This window comes from Centroberyx affinis, unplaced genomic scaffold, assembly GCF_046629955.1.
Source record: "Centroberyx affinis isolate AG114_WGS23_722 - 3 ecotype Tasmania unplaced genomic scaffold, CSIRO-AGI_Caff_v1 ptg003779l_1, whole genome shotgun sequence".
In the NCBI taxonomy this organism is placed as follows: Eukaryota; Metazoa; Chordata; class Actinopteri; order Beryciformes; family Berycidae; genus Centroberyx; species Centroberyx affinis.
In genome coordinates this window covers 87,512-108,781 of record NW_027281652.1, presented here as the reverse complement: position 1 = coordinate 108,781, position 21,270 = coordinate 87,512, and the positions used below count along the sequence as shown (strand labels likewise).

The window sequence follows — 21,270 nt, the reverse complement described above, 5'->3', positions numbered from 1 at the left end:
TATTTTTTTTTGTAACCCTAACTGTAACACTTTTTTTTTCTGTTGTTAAACCTCACTTTGTCTTTAATCAAGACAGCCTTTTCAGTGTTGGGAGGCCCAGGAGCTCTACTGGACTGTGTTGTTCATGTTTCATTTAGAGAATAGATGAAATATTAATATTAATTATCATTGTAAAGAATCAGGGGTTCCAAAATTGATACCTGCCACTAGGGATTGGATGATATGCTTATCTCGCGATACGATACACGATATGGGGTTTGAATCGATACAACCACGATACGATGTAATAAATAAAAGTTAATTCAAGTTCAAAGACAACAAAGTTTGACTGTGCAGAATTATGTTTAATTCTGAGCCACAAATCTTTCTAGCAATGGCATTGGCTTGCCAGAATGTAAGCAACAATATAAACATGTCATTACAAAGTGCAAATAATATAATTTGGATCGAGAGCTTGTGATATTGTAATTAGCAAACTACCCCATTTGTGATTACTACAGCAGAATAAAATGTAGCTAATATCTGATTCATTTTTCTGCCCCATGACACGTATTCTCACATTTTTGTATTGCGATATATTGAATTTCAATATATATCGTCCCATCCCTACCTGCCATCCAAGTTAGTTTTATTCAGTAAGTACGCCAAGAGTGATTATCTGATTTGACATGTTACAGTTTTGCCAACATCCTGCAATGGAGCCAGTTAATTTTTAATCATATAATATCCTTTGTAAAGAAAATACATTTTGAAACCCCTGTTTATAGTATATTCACTGTATAATCTATTCAGAATAGAATATAGACCTAGCTATATTGGAAGTTAGATTGAGGTAGACAGTGATATCTATACCCTGGTGCCTCACGTTCTCTCTCTCTGGCTCTATTGCTTTTGTCTCCCTCTCCCTCTCTATCGCTCCCTCTCCTTCTCCCTCTCCCTATGTATTCTTCTTCCCCATCTTCTCCAGCTCTTCCATGAGGAGTTGGCCCTGCAGTGGGTGGTGAGCAGTGGGAGCGTCAGGGAGGGAGCTCTCCAACAGGCCTGGTTTTTCTTTGAACTCATGGTAGGAAACAAAATCACAACACCTATGAACAATAATTTGAGGCTGCCTAGATGGGCACCCTATAAGAATATATATTCACATACATTATATTTAATACACTTTAGTACATTAGCTGGAGTTGTATTTTAAGTTCCATTATCTATGTTTAAAAATGAAAAGAGTGTCTTAGTTTGTGTATGTGTGTATAATACATTAAGGGTAAGGTATGTATAGCATTTTAACATCAAGTACAAGCAGCGCTATCCTAGGTGCTGGGGTGGATTGCCTTATGGCACAAAACAGGAGCTGAAGCTTTCAGGGTTCTTCTCAATGGCAGATGGTGTATGAGTGAAAGTTATATGGAAAACTCACTTCCAAAATGTTTATCCTCTTCAGTAAATCCAGAGAAAAAACAAACACAAAGGGAGCGATGCCAGGTAGGGGGAGGGCGGACAAGAGGCAACATCCTCTTTGTGGCGGGAAGCAGTGGTATTTATAGGAAATGTGGTCTTAATTTAGAGAGACACTATAATTAACAATACCGCTGGCGTGGGATAGAGGCTACCAGTCGTCTCGACCTTGGCCTCATTTGTTCAATTATACCAAGGTATACCAAGGTATTGCATTAATGATAATGATATATTATGTTTAAAAATGCTACATGATTAAATTGAAGTTTCTGTGTAAACTGTGTCCAAAACGAGTTTCTTACCTGGTTTAGTTCTCCCTTTTAGTTGAAAAACTCAACCCTCCTGCATGCACATTCCCTGGTATTGTTATTAACCATCAAATTAATTAGTGCGGTAATGCCCTGTTTTTTTGCTTGAAAATGTCCTGTGTAATTCCTCATTAACACCTTGACCTCAGGTGAAGAGCATTATCCACCACCTGTACTTCACCGACCGCCTGGAGTCGCCCAGGAAGAACCGCTTCCCCGAGCGCTTCATGGATGACATCACCGCCCTGGTCAGCACCATCGCCGGCGACATCGTCTCTCGCTTCCAGAAGGTAACTAATGACCCAGTCCAGTGTCTCATGGTATTACAGGGTGCCTTTGCATCCTGGAATTTCTGGAATATCATGGAATTTTGAGAGGTCACTTCCAGACAGGGCAAGTCAGGGAATTTGATAAATTGTCTGGGGAAGTCAGGGATCATCAAGGAATTTTATAAATGGATGACTTTACAGGAATATACCAGAATGTATTTTGCAACTTGTTTCACACATTCATTGCATTAGGTAGCCATTTTCAGCTGGTTTTCTCCACAGCAAGCCCAACTGTATTGAAAACCACATTGTTTACCCATTAGAAAAAACATGTTTTGACCTCGTATTGTCCATCCAATCAGGACCTGGAGCTGGTGGAGAGACTCAACACTAGTCTGGCCTTCTTTCTCAATGACTTGCTGTCAGTCATGGACCGAGGCTTTGTCTTCACACTAATCAAGACATACTGGAAACAGGTAAATGCCTTATTTCCTTCATTTGTCATGAATTTGTTGTTGTGTTTTGTTCACAGTGATACAGAATAATAAACTTCTAGGAGCATTAGTTTGTGAGAGCAAACATGTGGGCTACTGAGTAACTTTGAGCTCCACTCATGTAGCAGACAGTGCAGCTTCAAATTAGTATGCAAATTGTTTTATGTGACTCTATTTAAACGACTGAAGATCTGCTTCTAACATGTATTCGTGGGAAGCCGCTGCTAGATATTGGTGCACTTTGGTGCTCTCAAACATTCATGTCCTCTGCTAAAATTAAGATGTAAGAAACTTTCATAAATCAAGCATTTCTTAAGATCACAATGCATAAAGATTTCCGGTGTTTTGGAAGCACACACTCCCATTCCTTGATATGTTCCTCTTTTTGCGTGGTGCATTTCCCAGTGTTTCCTCTACGTAATGTGCTCCGTTTCCTCTCTCTCCAGGTGTCCACGAAGCTTTACACTATGCAGAACCCGACACTGGAGTCTCTGAGGCTGGACTTCCTGAGAATCGTCTGCAGCCACGAGCACTACGTCACCCTCAACCTGCCCTGTAGCCTGCTCACCCCGCCTGCCTCGCCCTCCCCCTCCGTCTCCTCAGCTACTTCACAGGTCAGACTAGCAGAGGAGGGAGGGAAACGGACTGAAACACACGCATTCAAACAAACACTCAACCTGCGATGTAGTCTCACACTGCCTGCACAGAAAAACTATAGTCTGACTCTTTTTGTCTTTCTCCGTTGCTCTCCCTGCTCCCCCACAGAGCTCCGGTTTCTCCACCCATGTCCAGGACCAGAAGATAGCCAACATGTTTGAGCTGTCTGTCCCCTTCAGAGAGCAACACTATCTGGCTGGACTGGTCCTGTCCGAGCTGTCTGTAATACTGGACCCAGACAACGAGGGGTTCGTATTCTGTGGCCAAGCACTTGTATTTCTATACCTGTGAGGATGAGTTTAAGGGTTAGAATTAGGATTATGTTGAGTTTAGGGGATGGGTGTCTGTCTGTCTGTCTGTGTGTGTGTGAGAGAGAGAGAGCAGGACTTGTACCCAGTAATTGTAGACAAAAGCAGTGATGACAGGTCTTTGTCTTTTTTTGTTTTGTTTCTAGGATGTTTGGCTTGCATAAGAAGGTGGTGAGTGTGGTCCATAACCTCCTGTCCAGCCATGACTCTGACCCGCGCTACGCCGACCCTGAGGTCAAGGCCCGGGTCGCCATGCTCTATCTGCCACTCATTGGCATCGTCATGGAAACGCTGCCACAGCTCCATGACTTCACAGGTACAAGTTAGGAGCAGACCGATGTATTTAGACACCAATACTTTGAACTGACCTAATATGGACGTCGGCGCATAGAATTTAGAATATTTATTTGAGTATTTTGATGTCACTATATTTCTTTAAAGGGTAAATTTGAGTGAATAATGCCAGGTGGGGGCGGAAAGATTGAAGAAATTTCAATTGGGATTATATGCATTACTGTGTGTGAAGCAGTCTCTGGATAAACATTCTTGCCTCTCTTTGTGGCCATTCTTGCCACAAAATGAAAATGCTAATAGTGCAAGTGCCGTCAATGGTAAAAAGTTATTCTCTTCATCATTGTAATAACAGCAAAGAGAAGAATATGATGTACAATAAGTGAAATATAAGAGGTTACTTACTGTACTAAGAAAAAACAGTTGTCATTAGCACTGTTATTGATATGGAATGTCATGTATTATTTTTTTGCCATTATTATATTTGTTAGGCTTGGAAAGGTCTAAAGTTGAGAGTGAGGCATGCACCACTGTGGCACAGACCAGCAGTTAGGCAGAGTGGATGAGACTCTACTGCTCCATGAGGCTGATGGAGGCATAATGCGGCAAAATGCCAAATACCTTGAGCTATTTAAATGACTGCAGCTGTAATGTTAGATTATAACCTTCAATAGCCTGTCCTTTGGAACCCAAAAGGTTATCATTTGACCCGCAAAGGTTGTTGCCCCCTAACATAATGTACCAGACTGAACTATAAAACCCTCAATCTAGTTCTTTCCACATTTCTTTTCCCTCCTTTTATCCCCTAGCCTTGTGAACCTCCCTTCCCTCCCTCCAAATATATTTGTTCCCTAATAGTATTCCACTTGAGTTTGAGTTTTAATTACTCATTGACTGGTAAATATTTGAATACAAACACAGCTGCAGAGTCACCTTACCAAAGGTTGTAAAGTTTGATCTGAATAAAGCCTGCGCTTTTTGTAACGTTGATTCTAGCTTTAAATCCCATTCTCAATATTTGAATGAAGGTTGTTTATGCCAAATACAGTTACATGTAGCATGAATTGGTCCCATACAGAATAAAAATACAGTGCTTATTCATCCTCTCATCCACTGCAAAATTTGGGGTACAGAAAAAGTACAGTGATGTCAGTTGGACCATTCTAATGTAGGTTTACCTAGTGATAATTCATACTTGTCTTGTTTTTGTCCTTATTACATCCCTCTAACTGTTTTTTAACTTTTGTGTCCCTAGTTTATTCCTAATTGATAATAACAATTAACAATTAGAGTTAATGCCATAACTATTCCTTCCCTCCCCCTCTCACTGCCTTTCTCTTTCTTCATAGTTTCTGTCTGTCCGACTCCAACTTTTTTTTTCTCTCCTGTTCCTGCCAACAGAGTCCCATAACCAGTGGGGTCGGCCGGGCGGTCCCCAGGGGGCAGCGGCGGGCGGCGGCGGGGAAGAAGCAGAGGGAGACGGCAACAGCATTATCAGCCAGACTGTCGCCATGGCGATAGCAGGCACCTCCACCGCCCCCCCAATGTCCCGACCAAGCAGCTTCCTGCTCAACCCACAGGTAATGATGCATTTTTTTCCACTCTGCTCATCACTATGTTTTTCCAAAGATGGTCTATGTAAGCTTTCTCTGCCTCCTTCTCCATCTTAACTTAAGCTGTGATAGAGATGTGATTAAGTAAAATTGTGATATATGATTACCTATGATTAATTGTGCAGCCCCACTACTGTATACTCTCACAAAACCCCAAATGAAACTGAAGCAATCCTTTCTGACCAGCTCTTTTTTTCTCTCCCTTTTCTCCCTCCTTCTCTCCACTCTTTACCTCCCTCCCTCACTTCTTCTCTCCCTCTCCCCATTCCTCCTCCTGGTCCTCCTCTCCAGGCGACTCGTCAGCACGGTACCTTCTCGGCCGAGTCGAGCCGCAGCCTGCTGATCTGTCTGCTGTGGGTGCTGAAGAACGCTGACGAGCTGGTGCTCCAGAAGTGGTTCACGGACCTGTCGGTGTCCCAGCTCAACCGCCTGCTGGACCTCCTCTACCTCTGCGTCTCCTGCTTCGAGTACAAGGTAACGTCGACAGTAAATGCATCGTTTCAGCTGACTAACGGATTGGCTGCATATGTGTAGTCGGGCATACAGAAGGATGCGGCATGTGCAGCATGGAGTATGCACATACCCAACTTGTCTACCAAACTCATAGATATATAAATTGATTGAAAATTCTGATCGTCAATATATAATTGCCTGTGGCCTCTATAAATGGAGACAACACATATTAAATTATAATCAGAAAATAATTCATACAAACCTGAATGAATGATACTTTGCAGTCTGGGTTTTCATATTTGGGTGTTGGCCGCAATGAACACTCTACTAATGACTCCACCGAAATTATTTTAATATCTTCACAAGTACTCAAGTAAGTTTTTTTTTTTGTTTTTTTTTTACTACATCCTCTTTGGGTGATTGATGCCTACTTTAATCTATCGTACTGTACGGTTGCTTCTTTGCTATTAATTTTCTTTGCCTACTGAATGTGGTGGTGAAATTTAAAGAGACAACTGTAACTACATTTTCTGCTTTCTGGGATATATCTTAATCCATTTCTTTCTGTGTATTGCAAGCTATTCTGTGCTATGCCATCTGTTCCATATTATCTCTGTGTTTCTGTCCTTTTCTATGCTTGCCGCCTTCACTGCTTTGCTACTAACCTGCTTTGCTTGCCGAGTGCAGTGCAGCCAATAACCTTCCCGCTGTGTTCTCTGTCCGCCCGCTCACCCTCTGCCTCATGGAAACAAGGCCCATGTTGTGTTCACCATGCAGGGGAAGAAGGCTTTTGAGCGCATGAACAGCCTGACCTTTAAGAAGTCTAAGGACATGAAGGCCAAGCTGGAGGAGGCCATACTGGGCAGCATCGGGGCCAGGCAGGAGATGGTGCGACGCAGCCGAGGACAGCTAGGTGGGTGGGGATGGTGGATGCATATTTATGCACGTGCACACACACACACACACACACACACACACACACACACACACACATCCTGGGAACACACACATATGCAAGCAGACACACATAAACACACACAAAGGCCTGGAGGAAGAAATATTGGGCCAAGCAGGAGATCATGTGAAGCAGCTGATGGCAGATAGGTGGCAGGATGGTGCATGTAAAGCATATGTGCCAAATACAGACATGGCCATGCAAACACACACACACACACACACACACACACATACACACACACACAATCACAATCATGTGTACATGTACAGCTATACACTTTCATATCTGTGCACCTACAGATACTCACGTCAGTCATGCTTCACTGTACGCCTTCATTTAAAAAAAAAAAAATCTAAAAATAAAATAACGCTCTCTCCACCATGTAGAGAGGAGTCCGTCTGGCAGTGCGTTTGGCAGTCAGGAGAACCTGCGTTGGAGGAAAGACATGACCCACTGGAGGCAGAACAGCGAGAAGATGGACAAGTATGCTCACTCTTACTCTTAATCCGCCTTTCTACTTCTTATTTCATTGATTCATGTCACACAAAACCTGAGAGAGACGACCACAGACTTAACTTATAATTACAGAGTGATCCCTGACTTCCTGACCTGAGTTGTTACTCAAACCACATATGGCAGGGCTTTCAAATTAAGAGCGCAAGAAAGAATTTTAGTAGCATAATCTGTAAATCTCTTTGAAAAGGTCCATCCCTACTTTGAATCTCAAGCTGCACATGTACTCATTTTTTATTTTTATCCATAAAATCAATTTACATTTAGAAGCATATGCTCCTACATTATGTACTGTCTGTTTTCATGTGTGAACGGAAAGTGTGAAAATGATCATCTCCTTTCATTCACTAACAGGATATGAGTGCTAACATCCATCCATCAATACATGTATTTTCATCTCAAATGGGCACTGATGCCCATTAATTGTTCATTATTATTTTTCCATCTCTTTAGCTGGATTTACATAGGAATGGGAACTTAATTAACCCTGTGTTTTCATGTTTAGTCAACAAATAAAAATATGTTTAAAAAAAGTACACTATTGTACCTTTTGTCACTGGAGATATACATTTTAGTCAAAGTGGTGACAAAAAGGTATGGTGTTGTACTTTTTTTGTTCATGTGTAGTGTCAGAAATGACATTTTTCCTTTCTGTTCCTGTGTAAATTCAGCTCCAGCCTTTGTGTTCTGTTAACTTACTCCTCCATGTGTTCTCTCATGTTGCTGTGTGTGTATGTAGGAGTCACAGATCTGTCAGGTATTGTATGGTCCACATCTGCAGTGTGCTCCTCCGAGTTCCCTCCTGCTTTACTTCCTGGTTCATGGTGTGTTCACTTGCATGTGGGAAGTCAGACAATCGCAATGGGTACGAAATGAATTGAGGTTGTCAATATTAAAATATTCCATTCGCAAAACCTGGCCCCCAACAAGTCAGGAAAATTGTATATCAAAGGTAATTTTACTTACTGACTTGAACCAGCCATTTTAGAGACCCACTGAATGCTTTAGCAACTGGGTGGAATACAATTTCATTTCTTCCCCATTTTGGCTTTCTAACTTCACACATGCACATGAATGCACCATTCGCGACCCCTGGCCCTGGTTCGGACCCTTAAACCCCCCCACCCCCAACAGTCCCTCTTCCCCGGTAACAGTGCCTGTCTTAGGGTTGGTATTGGTTGCAGTGGGTCTGCTGTGCTTTTTAACCAGCGTGCTTCTCGTGTTGGGGTTCTGACTCGTGTGTGTGTCTCCCTGGTCTTGGTTGCTGCTGCAGCAATATGGAAGGCAAAGTTTGTCATAGCTATTGTTTGTCATAGATAATGCTAATTTGCTCAGTACCAAAATAAAAAAGTCAGATGCTGCATACTACAAAAAGCCAGTCCCTGGCATAGTATCATATGCCGGAACTTTGCCATTTTAGGACTTTAGGGTCTAAAATGGTTAGCCCTCGTGTGTTACCTGTAGACTAGGAATGGATAGCTTAGTTGTCTGAATCCACTTCCTCAATAATGGCATACCTTCATTAGCGTTTCCCTTTTGACCCTGGGGCATAGTCTCCTTAATCCCTTCTGCCTGTGCTTCTTAACCCCATGGTGAGGGAAGTTATGGGTTTGGGGTGTTTGTCTGTGTATGCATCGACATGCGTTGTTGCTGTGGCTTGTTTTGGACCGTTTGAAAAGGTTGAGGACTGTGCCGTGCGGGTTAAGAGACAGCGTCTTGCTACGCAACAACGGGCGAGCCCAGGAAGTTAGGTGTGTAAACGCAAATGGCTTTACCAAAGTTACTGCTGCTGTTGAATGAAAATCTCATGTCGCATCACAAGTCGGAGTGAGGAAAAAATGGCCGAGGTTCCACAGTAAACCTCATTAAAAAATGAACACCAAAATATTTTTTTACGTGACAGCAGTGATTCTAAAACCTCCTCCCCATACCCTTTTTTTTTCCACACAAAGACATTGCTCCTGCCCATGTGCAATGGCTTGAATGTGGCGACCGGAGGCTTGTGCAACATTCAAGGGTACACCATCATCATCATCATCATTAGGGAGTTGGCAGCCATTTTGAAGCATGTCTGACAGTGGCTTCCTTTTTCCCGTTTGTAGGACCAGAGCAGAGTTGGAGCATGAAGCACTTATTGACGGTAACCTGGCAACAGAGGCCAACCTCATTATCCTCGATACTTTGGAGATCATTGTACAGGTATGCAAATGAACAAGCATTTGTATATTGCATACATGCATAAACACACTCACAAATGCATCAGTCATTTTAACTTACTCTAAAGCATACATGAACACAGGCATCCACATGCAGGTTAGACTTTGATTATGATTATGGGTGTGTGCTCCTGTAACATTTGTGAGTGTGTCCCTCTCCCCCCAGACGGTATCGGTGACAGAGTCCAAGGAGAGCATCCTGGGTGGGGTGCTGAAGGTGCTGCTGCACAGCATGGCCTGCAACCAGAGTGCCCTCTACCTCCAGCACTGCTTCGCCACACAGAGGGCACTGGTGTCCAAGGTTAGACTACTACTAGTGTTTCATTGACATACTATGCTTACATTTACATTGAATACTTAATATTGTATGTGTCGTCTTCTGTCCACCTGTCTGTGTGCGTTTGTGTGTTCTTCTCTCCGCTTGTGTGTAGTTTCCTGAGCTGCTGTTTGAGGAGGAGACGGAGCAGTGTGCCGACCTGTGTTTGCGACTACTGCGGAACTGCAGCAGCAGCATAAGCACCATCAGGGCCCACGCCAGCGCCTCCCTCTACCTCCTCATGAGGCAAAACTTTGAGATCGGCAATGTAAGCACAAGCTGGTCTCTTAAACTATTAGTAATTACTGTAATTCAAATAATGTTAATTAATAAGAGCCTTGTGAAGCTATCTGGCTCACACAAGCTGTTTTCTCTTTAGAACCCTGCAAAGAGAACAGACATTGTTCAAAATGGTCTGATTAGCTAAAAATGACCGTCATTTTAATTATCTCTTATAGCAGTTAATATTAGATACTAAATTACTGTTGTTATGCCTTTCCTCAGCCATTGTATTAATGCTATATTCTCTTATTCTATATTTTCTAATTTGTTCCTTTTTTCTTTCTAAGTTGCACAATTTATTATAAAACCAAAACCAAACACTGCAGTCAGAAACCCCATTTAGGCTCAATTAGAGGTATATGCCTTATCTCCCTTGTTATAGTGCAGACACAATATCACACATAAACTCTTTCAAAACTAGTGAATTTAGTAAAACTTTTCTCTCAGTGCCTCTTTCTTTTCAGAAACGAAATGAAATGAAAATCTATTCTCAGCCAAATACCTTTAGGCTCCCGTGTCCTCAGTCTCCCCTCTCTTTGTGGTTGCACCTCCAGAACTTTGCCAGGGTGAAGATGCAGGTGACCATGTCTCTGTCCTCGCTGGTGGGGACGTCTCAGAACTTCAACGAGGAGTTCCTGCGTCGCTCTCTCAAGACCATCCTCACCTACGCAGAGGAGGACCTGGAGCTGAGAGAGACCACCTTCCCAGACCAGGTACCGATTAATCCGTCGAGTCATTTATTTGTCTGTCACGATGGGGAAGGGCTATGGATCGGTCTCCTTCCCTTCCTGTGTTTGTTAATTCATTTGTCTGTCACACGCAATATCTCAGACACCTCTAATCAGATTTTGCCCAAACTTCAGGAAATGCATCTTACTGCTGCACTCCATCATTTTCAAAATTACACGAGGGGGTGCCTAGTCGTTCCTTCATTTGTTTCTCTGTGTGTCATGTGTCTAAATACTTTGATGAAACTTAGGGATATGATGCATCTCACCACTGCACTCCAGAATTTTTAAAATAACACTGATTGGCTGAAGGGGGGCAGAACAATGTGACATATTTGTCACTGATTGGCCATAAGGGGGAATGCATATTTACTGTTGCCTTGTTTTTTACTTTCTTTCTTTTACTTGTCTACTGTACTACATCTTGTACTTCACCCATACAAACCCTTATCTTTTTCTGAAAATAAAATATTGAGCAAGTAGCATACCTAATTTCTGCCTATGTAACACTGTTTTTTTCCAGGTGCAGGACCTTGTGTTCAACCTGCATATGATCCTGTCTGACACGGTGAAGATGAAGGAACACCAGGAAGACCCTGAGATGCTCATAGACCTCATGTACAGGTAGAAACACATGTACACACAGACTAAATCCTTTTCATCACTGTCAACTGTATTTCTGCAGTGTTCACTATTTTTCGTGTGTATCCCCAGGATCGCGAAGGGTTACCAGACGTCTCCAGACCTGCGGTTGACGTGGCTCCAGAACATGGCTGGCAAACACTCGGAGAGGACCAACCACGCCGAGGCCGCCCAGTGTCTGGTGCACAGCGCCGCCCTGGTGGCAGAATACCTCAGCATGCTGGAGGACCGCAAGTACCTCCCTGTCGGCTGTGTCACCTTCCAGGTAAGGACAATTCCAGTCAACTATATGCAAAGTTGTTGCATATCATGCATGTGCATGTCAGACTTTTAAAGCAAATATCTACCTATTGTGGCGATATGAAAAAATATATTCTACTAATTGTGTTTTTCTTTGTGTGCTTGTATATGTTTACCTGCATGTATTTGTGTGTGTGTGTGTGTGTGTTCATGTGCCAGAACATTTCCTCCAACGTGCTGGAGGAGTCGGCGGTCTCCGATGACGTGGTGTCCCCAGATGAGGAGGGCATCTGTTCAGGGAAATACTTCACTGAGATCGGCCTCGTAGGACTCCTGGAGCAGGCTGCTGCCTCTTTCTCCATGGTGAGATGCAGTGAAGGATGGATGGATGATTAGAGAGACAGATGGATGTTGACATACATTCCAGAGGCTGACGTCAAGAGCTGTTGGAGCAAAGGGCTTCCTCTTTCTCCCACCAAACTAATGAACCCATTTCACTGGGGGTCATATTTATTCATTTTTAAGATACAGATACTTTCCTCAGAATAACAGTGCTTTTAAGAATCCACATTGCTTGTCAGATGGTCACATGATCTTTAGATTGAAAGGTACATTCACGCCAAATCAGAACTCTTCTCTTCTCTTCATGGGTGCAGAGCCTCTATGCAAAACTTCAAATAGGAAGGTCATAATCGGGTGTAAATGGCCATGTGACCTGTCCAGTAATCCTAATTCTGGACTCTTGGGACTCTCTTGGGTGAGTGGGTATTAAGCCAGATTGTGCAGCACTAATGGATTATATCTGTCTCGCTCTCCCTCCCAGGCCGGCATGTACGAGGCGGTGAACGAAGTGTACAAGGTACTGATCCCTATCCACGAAGCCAACAGGGACGCCAAGAAGCTAGCCACCATACATGGTAAACTACAGGAAGCCTTTGGCAAAATCGTCCATCAGGTAAATCCACACACGGTCTAGATCCCCCCCCCCCTTCCACACCAAGCTCCAGGAGCTTGGGGTGTGAAGCTGCCCCCTGGATTTATACAAGAACCAAAAAAAGAGTTTTTTATCCCACTGTGACCCAGATTTGGTGTTTTTTTTCCATCTTCAGTCTCCTACTATGAAAAGATTACATCTGGGTTACATAAGGTTAAAAACAAGATTATTATTTTTTGTTCCTGTGTAAATCCAGTCAGAGTCATGGGGTTCAGTTACGAAAATGACTCTAGGTTTAATGAATTCTGACGTAAACACTGACTCTTAGGGAGTGGTGTGTCACTCTTCACAAAGACACTTTTAATCCGCGGATAGCATGTTCAAAGATCATCACTAAATATGAGCACACAAAGGACCTCAAATAGACAGCCACACAAAATTTTGCACAGACGCACTTTATCACACACATTCCATCTGTCAGATTTTTGAGGCAGTGGAGAAGGGCAATATTTCCTCCTGCATTGTAAAAATGGGACAAGACCAAGGTCAGTAACACAAAGGGCTATAAGGAGCAAAAGATTGGTGGCAAAGCTTCTCCTCTGCATTGCCTCAAAATATTTAGCGTATATCGTGGTCTTGAGATGCGCCACACGTTAACAGACACCAAACACAACTGCAAATATATCCGGACATGTCCTGGATGTCCTCACAAAGACACAGCTTTGCATGGTTTTATTATTTGGCATTTTAATCCCAGCGCATTTATTTAGACCTTTACTTTGTCCGATACCTTGCATGCTTTACCAATGATATTTGGGAAGTATGGAATAGAGAGTGCATGGGGCAAGGGAAGGGATTCCAGTAGCAGTTTGTCAGGTTACAGTTTGGCCAAGGTTACAGTCGTCGATGGTGTGCAGAGCAGCAACTCTCACAACACAGAATCAGCGGAACCATATTCTTGGTTCCCTTTAAAAATCAAAGTAAATAAATTGGTATCCTTGATTCCTTCTATAAAGATAGATTCTATTATTATGAAATAGATCCTATTTTTATAGAAAGAGTCTTTTTATCCTTTGGAACTTTGAGGTCGGCTGCTCTGCTCTCTAGCTTGACAGCTAGTAACCTGGATTGAATTCATTGGAGAGTACGCTCTCCTGCCTGTAACGTGACTGTGTGCGAGTGAGAGACACTGTTCGTGTGTGTGTGTGTGAGGGGGAGGTGTGTGTGTGGTCGTTCACATGTCCTGTATTCTCTTTGTCACACAGAGTACTGGCTGGGAGGTAGGTGGCTAAACGGTTCCTGCTTGGCCCCGCTCGTTTGTTTATTTTATCTTTTTTTTTTTTTTAACTATTATTTACACTCATCTTTTATTTGCTAGCCGTGGGCATTCTGTTGCTCTCCTTGCTTTGTTACATACATCCAATCCATTAACATCTGCAGACAATGCCGACTGTCTGCCCCCCCACCCCACCCCCCGGGGACGCTTGCTGTCACGTACAGGCAGCAACACCCTCCCTGTCTTCCTCTCTTCTCCCTCCTCTGACTGCGGAAGAGGAGCTTGTTTTTTTTTTAACGTGACAGTGTTGGCAGGCCGTGCATGGGAAGCCACAGTGTGTGACACTAATGACAAAAGTCTCGGCGAATGCGTCACCCGCACAACCCGCACTTTCCCCCTCCTCATCTTCTCTGTCTGTCTGTCGGCGTGTCAGTCAGACCGCTCTCATTCACTGGCGCCGTCCGCTGACATCTGTTGTCACATCTCATCTCATCTCCAGCCCCAGGGTTCGATTTCAGTGCACTGTTTTTTTTTCTCTATAGGGCTCGACTCCCCACTCAGCCGTGGGCCGTTCTTTCCACACACAGTTCAACGAGCCTTTGAAAACACAAGGAGTTGCAAACTCGCATTGGGTCGAAGCCGGATCCAAATACTTTTTTTTTTCAAGAGGGTTCAACTCACAGTAATCTCAGGATTACTTGATTTATCCCTTTTGATTTTGATTAGGTTTTGTTTTTCTTGGCCTTTCTTTTACAAGTTCAAACTAAATCGACCCCTGAGTTTTTTTTTTCATTCATTCTGTTCTTTCGTTAACGGTATTAACTTCTGAGTGTTTCTCGTGGTTTGTTGCATGATATGGACAGAGCACTCCTTGTTCCTTTCGGAACAGCATCAAGAGTGCATGGCGTGTTTCTAGGGGTGGTGGATCTTTACTTTCCTCACTAGCAAATCTGTCTTTCTTTCTCTTTCTGACACCTTCTTTTACTTTGTCTGCCTTTGCATGGTCTGGATCCTCCACACTGAGTTTGTGTTCTTTCTCAAAATAAATTGAGATGATTTTGCTGTTGGTGATGCCATCTTATTTGTATGTTAGTTTTTCTGTTTGTGTTGTATTTGTTTTTTCTCTGGAGGTACCCAATCCTGATTAAAATTTGTTCTGTTTTCTCCTTTTTGATTTCCCTGGTTGCCGACCCTTCCTTCCCACTTTACTTAATTGTGTATTGTGGTAAGTTCCTAGTTTTGAGGGCTACTTTCAATTTCTGTTATCGTTTTAAATGCAGCAATAAAAGATGAAACCAAAATGACTGACTGGGCCAAACTGGAGAGTAAATTCTGAAAGATTTGAGAATAAGAATTGCGCTTAGTGATGAAAGAGTTGAATCTGCACCTTGCAGCTTCTAGTTACTGGTCCAGTCTGGCCCAGTCATGTTCCTGCTTTTTTGACACATTTCCGCAAATATCCTTCTCCCCAGTGGGTGATTTGAACACACACACACACACACACACGTTCACACACTTGCTCACATGCAACTGTTACAGACCTGCTACACGTCCTGACTTTAAATTTGTACTGTAAGGTGGAGCTCCTCTTTGGGCCATGTTTTCTTGTCATTCTCTTTCTCTGTCCATGACTCCTTCTCTTGCCAAGACTTGTGGCTGATTTATGCCATCTGTGGCTGCTTTTTATCAACTCCTTTATCAAAGAGAGGTTTTATATTCATACAAAAGTGTTCGAAGAAGCTGGACAAAAGGAAAAGTTGCGATAAGCAGGCCGCAGTTTATTGAATATGTCCATTTAGGAGCATTATAAAAGGAAGTGAGCATTCCTCTATTTTATCTACCTTCTATCTACTTGTTTCTATCATGTGAATTTTCAGCCTGGCTGGTAAAGTAGACTGGTTTCACATTGATTTTTTGTCCTCTAAGCCTGTTTGCCTGAGGTGAAACACTGCAGTCGTACCACTGTAGAGCTTCCCCTAGACTGCCTTGTTTGTATCCAGCAGTAGCACTGAAGGGTTTTATATCTGTGCCTGCTTGCTAGTGAGGGATTTCTGGGATTGACCAAATGTGTGGAAGTTGGCCTGGAGGTATTTGACTCCACTCTGCACCGTTCCATCACTGACCTCCTCCTAATACCAGAACACACACATACACACACCCGTACGCACTGCATCCGTGTTGGCAAATTTTCATTTACTTGTGTAGACAAAAAGGTGTGAAAGCAGTCCATAGTGAAAAGAAAAGAGAAGGCCAAGTCTTGTCAAATGGCATTGCTGCAATGGAAAACAGTTCTCAGTATGAAATCAACAAAGTCATTTTTCCCATAGACTGTATTTTTCTGTGCATTACAAAGAAATATTGAGGTCTAAAGGGTACCCTGTTCTTTTTACAACCAGAAACTGAGATCCTTTTGCGACTTTCACGTTAGAAAACACATTTAGGCAGGACTGCTGATCACACAGCCTCTGCCATTACTTTCTGTGGATGAACTACAGCCTTTTCTCCCTTCCTTTCCCCCTCTGAGCTGCCTGGTTCAGCTCCTATACAGTCAAAAGTGTTTGTATTGAGACAGTGAGCTAAAGCCAGTCTTTGCTGGATGGATTTCCCATCAGTTGGATGGATTTCCCATCATGAATATGAGGCTAAAGAACTGACTCATTCTTTGGTCCTAAATCTTTACAGGCCTCCACATTAAACTACAGTATGTTCAAACCAAAAAGACCAACTTCAGCTCACTGTCTTGATACTTAGGCTTTTCACTGTATCACTGACCTGAGTCTGACATGGCCATTGACTCGATACCATGGGTTACTAAAGTCCTTTATCTTAACTAAGCAGTTTGAAGACTTGATCAAGGAAAGCATGATGTTTTTGTATGCTTTAATTTCCTGTTCCTGCTCCAGGCTAACAGTTATTTTCTTTTTCCTGCAGGATGGGAAGAGGATGTTTGGTACGTACTTCAGAGTCGGATTTTACGGCTCCAAATTCGGCGACTTGGATGAGCAGGAGTTTGTGTACAAAGAGCCTGCCATCACCAAGCTGGCAGAAATCTCACACAGGCTTGAGGTAAACATCCACAAAGATGCACAGAATGATGTCTTTCTTGTGAAATGGTCTCTGTAGTGTGGAGGGCTAACAAGGATCCAGTTATATGTGATTGTATGCCAACGCTCTTAAACATTTTCAGCCCAGGACCGAAATGAGAATTTTCTCTTTCATCCTGGTAACCAAGATCATTAGATCATATAGCTTTTCTTATGTGGTAGGCACATGACCCATTTTTGGTCCCAACCCCTAGTTTAATTAACCAGTGACTTTCAGAGGAACTAGGTCATCAACAGCCCAGTCTCAATTTCACATTTAAAGTGCTGATGAAGAATGTAGGAGCATAACCAGGCCTCTGGATTATCCTATAATTCTGCAGTTCTTCGATCATTTTTTGACTTTTTTTGACTGCAAATATGTGTGCTGATACCAGTCTTCTACCAGGGACTAAGGAGATCCTGTACTGTGTTTTCTCGCAGGGTTTTTATGGTGAGCGATTTGGAGAAGACCAAGTGGAGGTGATTAAGGACTCCAACCCAGTGGACAAATGCAAACTGGACCCAAATAAGGTGAAGTGACTGAGTCTGTGTGAGGCAGCATACTAAACACTGGGACCAGTGTTTGTCCAGCTATAAGTGCAAGTATGATTTTCAGTTCAAGTGTGGTTTTGAATTTAGAGGTAATCGGTGAGATCCTTTTTCTTTGTTGATAAGCGATGAGTCCAATAGTATCTATGTTTGTTTCCATCTTAAATTATTTGTCTTTCTCTCTCTGTCTTTCTCCAGGCATTCATCCAGATCACGTATGTGGAGCCGTACTTCGACACGTACGAGATGAAGGACCGCATCACCTACTTTGACAAGAACTACAACTTGCGGCGCTTCGTCTACTGCACCCCCTTCACCCTGGACGGGCGGGCGCACGGCGACCTGCACGAGCAGTTCAAACGCAAGACCATCCTCACCACCTCCCACGCCTTCCCATACATCAAGACACGCATCAACATCATCCACAAAGAGGAGGTAGGCAACTGGCTAAGTGCCAGATATAAGGTGGACATTGTCATTGTCCTGCAGAAGCCTTAAATGTTCAGTTAAGCCTTTTTATACTGTATTTGACAACTGGCGTAGTCTCTCACCTGTAGAAAAGGTTTCATGACTGTCAGCCAAGTCAAACCCTTGCTCTATCTTGTCCAAATCTTGCAGTGTGCATTCACTCTGGTCACTAAAGCCTCTTGTCTCTCCTCTCGTCTTTAAGATCATATCCATGCCCATCGAGGTGGCGATAGAGGACATGCAGAAGAAGACGCAAGAGCTGGCCTTTGCCACCCACCAGGACCCTGCTGACGCCAAGATGCTGCAGATGGTCCTACAGGGATCAGTGGGCACCACTGTCAACCAGGTAAAACCTAAAGATCTCAGGTACATTTAAAAAAAAAAAAAAGAACAGAAAATAGAACTGTAAGTGGGTTGTTTGCGTTGGTACATTGGGGTGAAATAGACCATTTTGAGTTATAATGGGTGATGAAAGATGCAGACGGCTTATTACAAACTGCAAGTATTCAGGAATCTATGTCAGTATGCCTAAAATTCCTCAGGTCAAATGCATTTGTGGATTGAGACTTAACTAAATAATGTGCTGTGTTATGCCCAGGGACCTCTGGAGGTGGCTCAGGTGTTCCTGTCAGAGATCCCCAGTGATCCCAAGCTGTACAGACACCACAATAAGCTACGGCTCTGCTTCAAAGATTTCACCAAGAGGTATGGGCAGAGGATGATGGCTTAAAGACCTGGGAGCAACATATTTTTTATATTTCGCTGTGGGGTGCTTGATTTAAAGGTGCTACATGTAGCATTTTTAAACAAACCTTGGTATAATTCCTGACCACATTAGTAGACCACATTTCCCATAAACCCTGTTGCTTCTGGTCACAAGGAGGATCTTCTGCTTCTTGGTTCTCTTTGGCTTTACTGAAGATGTTAGAAGTGATTTTTCCATCGGTCTTTGACTTGTTCCACCTTCAGTGTGAATTTATAAATGAAGACGCCACGTCCTTCCCAATTTGTTAACCTTTATAAACCTACCAGCAGGTTTTTGGTGATTTTACTATCCAAAATGACAAACAAGAAGTTGTTCAGTTTTTGTATTTCATGGGCTTCTCTTCCGAAGGTGTGAAGACGCCCTGCGTAAGAACAAGAGCCTGATTGGTCCAGACCAGAAGGAGTACCAGAGGGAGCTGGAGAGGAACTACCACCGTCTGAAGGAGGCGCTGCAGCCCCTCATCAACAGAAAGATCCCCCAGCTTTACAAACCTGTGCTGCAGGTCAATTCACACAGGTAGGACAAACGTGTGTTTGTGTGTGTGTGTGTGTGTGTGAGAGAGAGAGAGGGAGAGCGAGAGTGCACAACTGTGAGATGATATTTCTTGGATGGCCAATTAAATGTTTTTTGCTTTTGCTTTGTAAAAATCATGCAGCAAACGGACAGCTTGACAAGGTTTGGGATTTTCAGACTATATTTTGATGATGATGGTGATGCTGATGATGGTGCTGTTTGAGTTTTCATATTCTGTATTTGTATCATTTGTACGGTTCCCACTGGCCATGGCATTTCTGGAATATTATGGATTTTTGAGAGGCTTATTCCAGACAAGAAAATCCAGGGAATTTGATAAATTATCAGGGGAAGTCAGGGAATTTTACAAATGAGCCGGTCTTCAGGAATACACCAGATTATTTCACACACTCATTCACTGCTTTAGATGGTGGTTTTCAGCTGTTTTTTTCTATACAGCAGAAACCAGACTGTAACCAGAAAAAACAACATTAACAAACCAGGAATTAAGAACATTTTGAGGTCATGGAAGCACTCCTAAATAGTTATGGAAAGTCCTGGAAAAATCATGGAATCTTTCATCATGGTTGCAGTGGGAACCCTGCATTTGGATTCCTCATTGTCATTCACATCGAAGTAATATCTACAAAACAGAGAAACTGACTTTTAACCTTTGGGGCAACAGATCCGGGAATGAATATACTCTTAGCCTTCTAGGCTGTGGCTACATTTCAGTCTTGGTTTGTGCAAAAAAATGACTGTCCTAATTTCAGACTGAGTACATAAGCGGGCCAAAATAGTGCTCATTTTGGGCATTAACTAGACTTAGTACCTAATTAATGCAGAAAATCACTCTCCTTGTTTAGACAATGAAAAGAACGTCAGATCTTTGTGCCTGTGAAAATCAAGACATCATGTTTGTTTTTTTTTCCTTTTTCCAGAGATTCCTTCAGCAGGATGAGTCTCCGTAAGCTTGACATTTGAAGATGAAGAAAAAAAAAACCACACAAGAGAATTGCAACATTAATTTATTCCTGAGTGTAAATAGGAGTGTCTCCAGAAAGTTGGTCAGTGTTTTCTGATGGTGTGCTAAAAGAAAGGCTTAAAGTGTTCCAGCTTGGTACGTCATTCCAGTGTCTTAATTTGTTTACAGATAACCTGTTACACAATCAGTGGGACGAACAAGTGGATTTTAAAGGGATACCTTGGCATTTTGAATTTTAATCTTATTTTTCTTTGCGAGGCATTTGTCACAGTAGGGGACAAGTTTCTACATTTGTCCCTAAGGTACCCTAAGAAAAAGCTTATTAATATTGTTAGCCTTCCTTACTGAAACCAGTGGAAACTGCTGTCTGCAAACTAACAAGCCAGCTGAACGCTCACGGTACTCATTGGTGTTAATGAGGAATGCTATTCTAAGATCCCTTTTTTTGGTTAAATAAAGTGCCAAGACAGAAACTTTTTCCCCCACACTCTGACAAGTGTCTGCAGAAAGGGTACTATTTAAAAAAAAAGTCAAGGTGTCTTTTTAACTGCATACGACGTGTCAAATCTGTATTCAATTTCATGTGTGCACTTTTTATTACAGTGTAGCAATGCATTTTACAACTTGAAAGTTTACTATGTAATCCGAAACAGGGGAGGAAAAAAAATGAAAACATGCAAAAAATTGTACCATTATTTATCATGATGCTTTATTATCATTTTAAGTTGAAGCTACATTGTTTTAAAGTTAGGGACTTTAAACATCCTTGAATAATTTTATGTAGTTTTTTTGTTTTGTTTATTTTAAATATTTTACTAAATAAATATTTTAATGTTCAATTGGTGTGTGCTGGTGTTTTTTTGTTTGTTTTTTGTATGACGGAGAAGAAAGTCATGAGAAATTGTTTCCCCATAATGATTTGCAACAATGACAGGGATTACCAGAAAGGACAAGAA

The 21,270-nt window shown here is 42.5% G+C and overlaps 1 protein-coding gene across 12 annotated transcripts in view; it reads left to right on the top strand.

Annotated features, from left to right (window-relative positions):
- dock7 (dedicator of cytokinesis 7) overlaps positions 1-21,080 on the top strand; it is a 60,867-nt gene extending 39,787 nt beyond the window's left edge. For 2 of the 12 annotated variants that reach the window (XM_071541048.1, XM_071541046.1), the window contains 28 exons: positions 968-1,063; positions 1,910-2,050; positions 2,392-2,505; positions 2,970-3,137; positions 3,289-3,428; positions 3,635-3,804; positions 5,181-5,359; positions 5,684-5,866; positions 6,623-6,758; positions 7,190-7,286; positions 8,056-8,073; positions 8,996-9,067; positions 9,419-9,515; positions 9,699-9,833; positions 9,964-10,116; positions 10,685-10,843; positions 11,382-11,482; positions 11,573-11,765; positions 11,960-12,103; positions 12,564-12,695; positions 13,940-13,954; positions 16,891-17,016; positions 17,475-17,564; positions 17,781-18,017; positions 18,253-18,396; positions 18,649-18,755; positions 19,165-19,332; positions 20,271-21,080. In XM_071541048.1, the coding sequence (XP_071397149.1) occupies positions 968-1,063; positions 1,910-2,050; positions 2,392-2,505; positions 2,970-3,137; positions 3,289-3,428; positions 3,635-3,804; positions 5,181-5,359; positions 5,684-5,866; positions 6,623-6,758; positions 7,190-7,286; positions 8,056-8,073; positions 8,996-9,067; positions 9,419-9,515; positions 9,699-9,833; positions 9,964-10,116; positions 10,685-10,843; positions 11,382-11,482; positions 11,573-11,765; positions 11,960-12,103; positions 12,564-12,695; positions 13,940-13,954; positions 16,891-17,016; positions 17,475-17,564; positions 17,781-18,017; positions 18,253-18,396; positions 18,649-18,755; positions 19,165-19,332; positions 20,271-20,313 (3,558 nt within the window). In that variant the 3' untranslated portion in view covers positions 20,314-21,080. Of the gene's footprint in view, positions 1-967; positions 1,064-1,909; positions 2,051-2,391; positions 2,506-2,969; positions 3,138-3,288; positions 3,440-3,633; positions 3,805-5,180; positions 5,360-5,683; positions 5,867-6,598; positions 6,759-7,189; positions 7,287-8,055; positions 8,079-8,995; positions 9,068-9,418; positions 9,516-9,698; positions 9,834-9,963; positions 10,117-10,684; positions 10,844-11,381; positions 11,483-11,572; positions 11,766-11,959; positions 12,104-12,563; positions 12,696-13,939; positions 13,955-16,881; positions 17,017-17,474; positions 17,565-17,780; positions 18,018-18,252; positions 18,397-18,648; positions 18,756-19,164; positions 19,333-20,270 lie in introns of all 12 variants that reach the window. The other 10 variants (XM_071541053.1, XM_071541049.1, XM_071541058.1 and 7 more) reach the window with 7 other exon arrangements.
- The last annotated feature ends 190 nt before the right edge of the window (positions 21,081-21,270 follow it).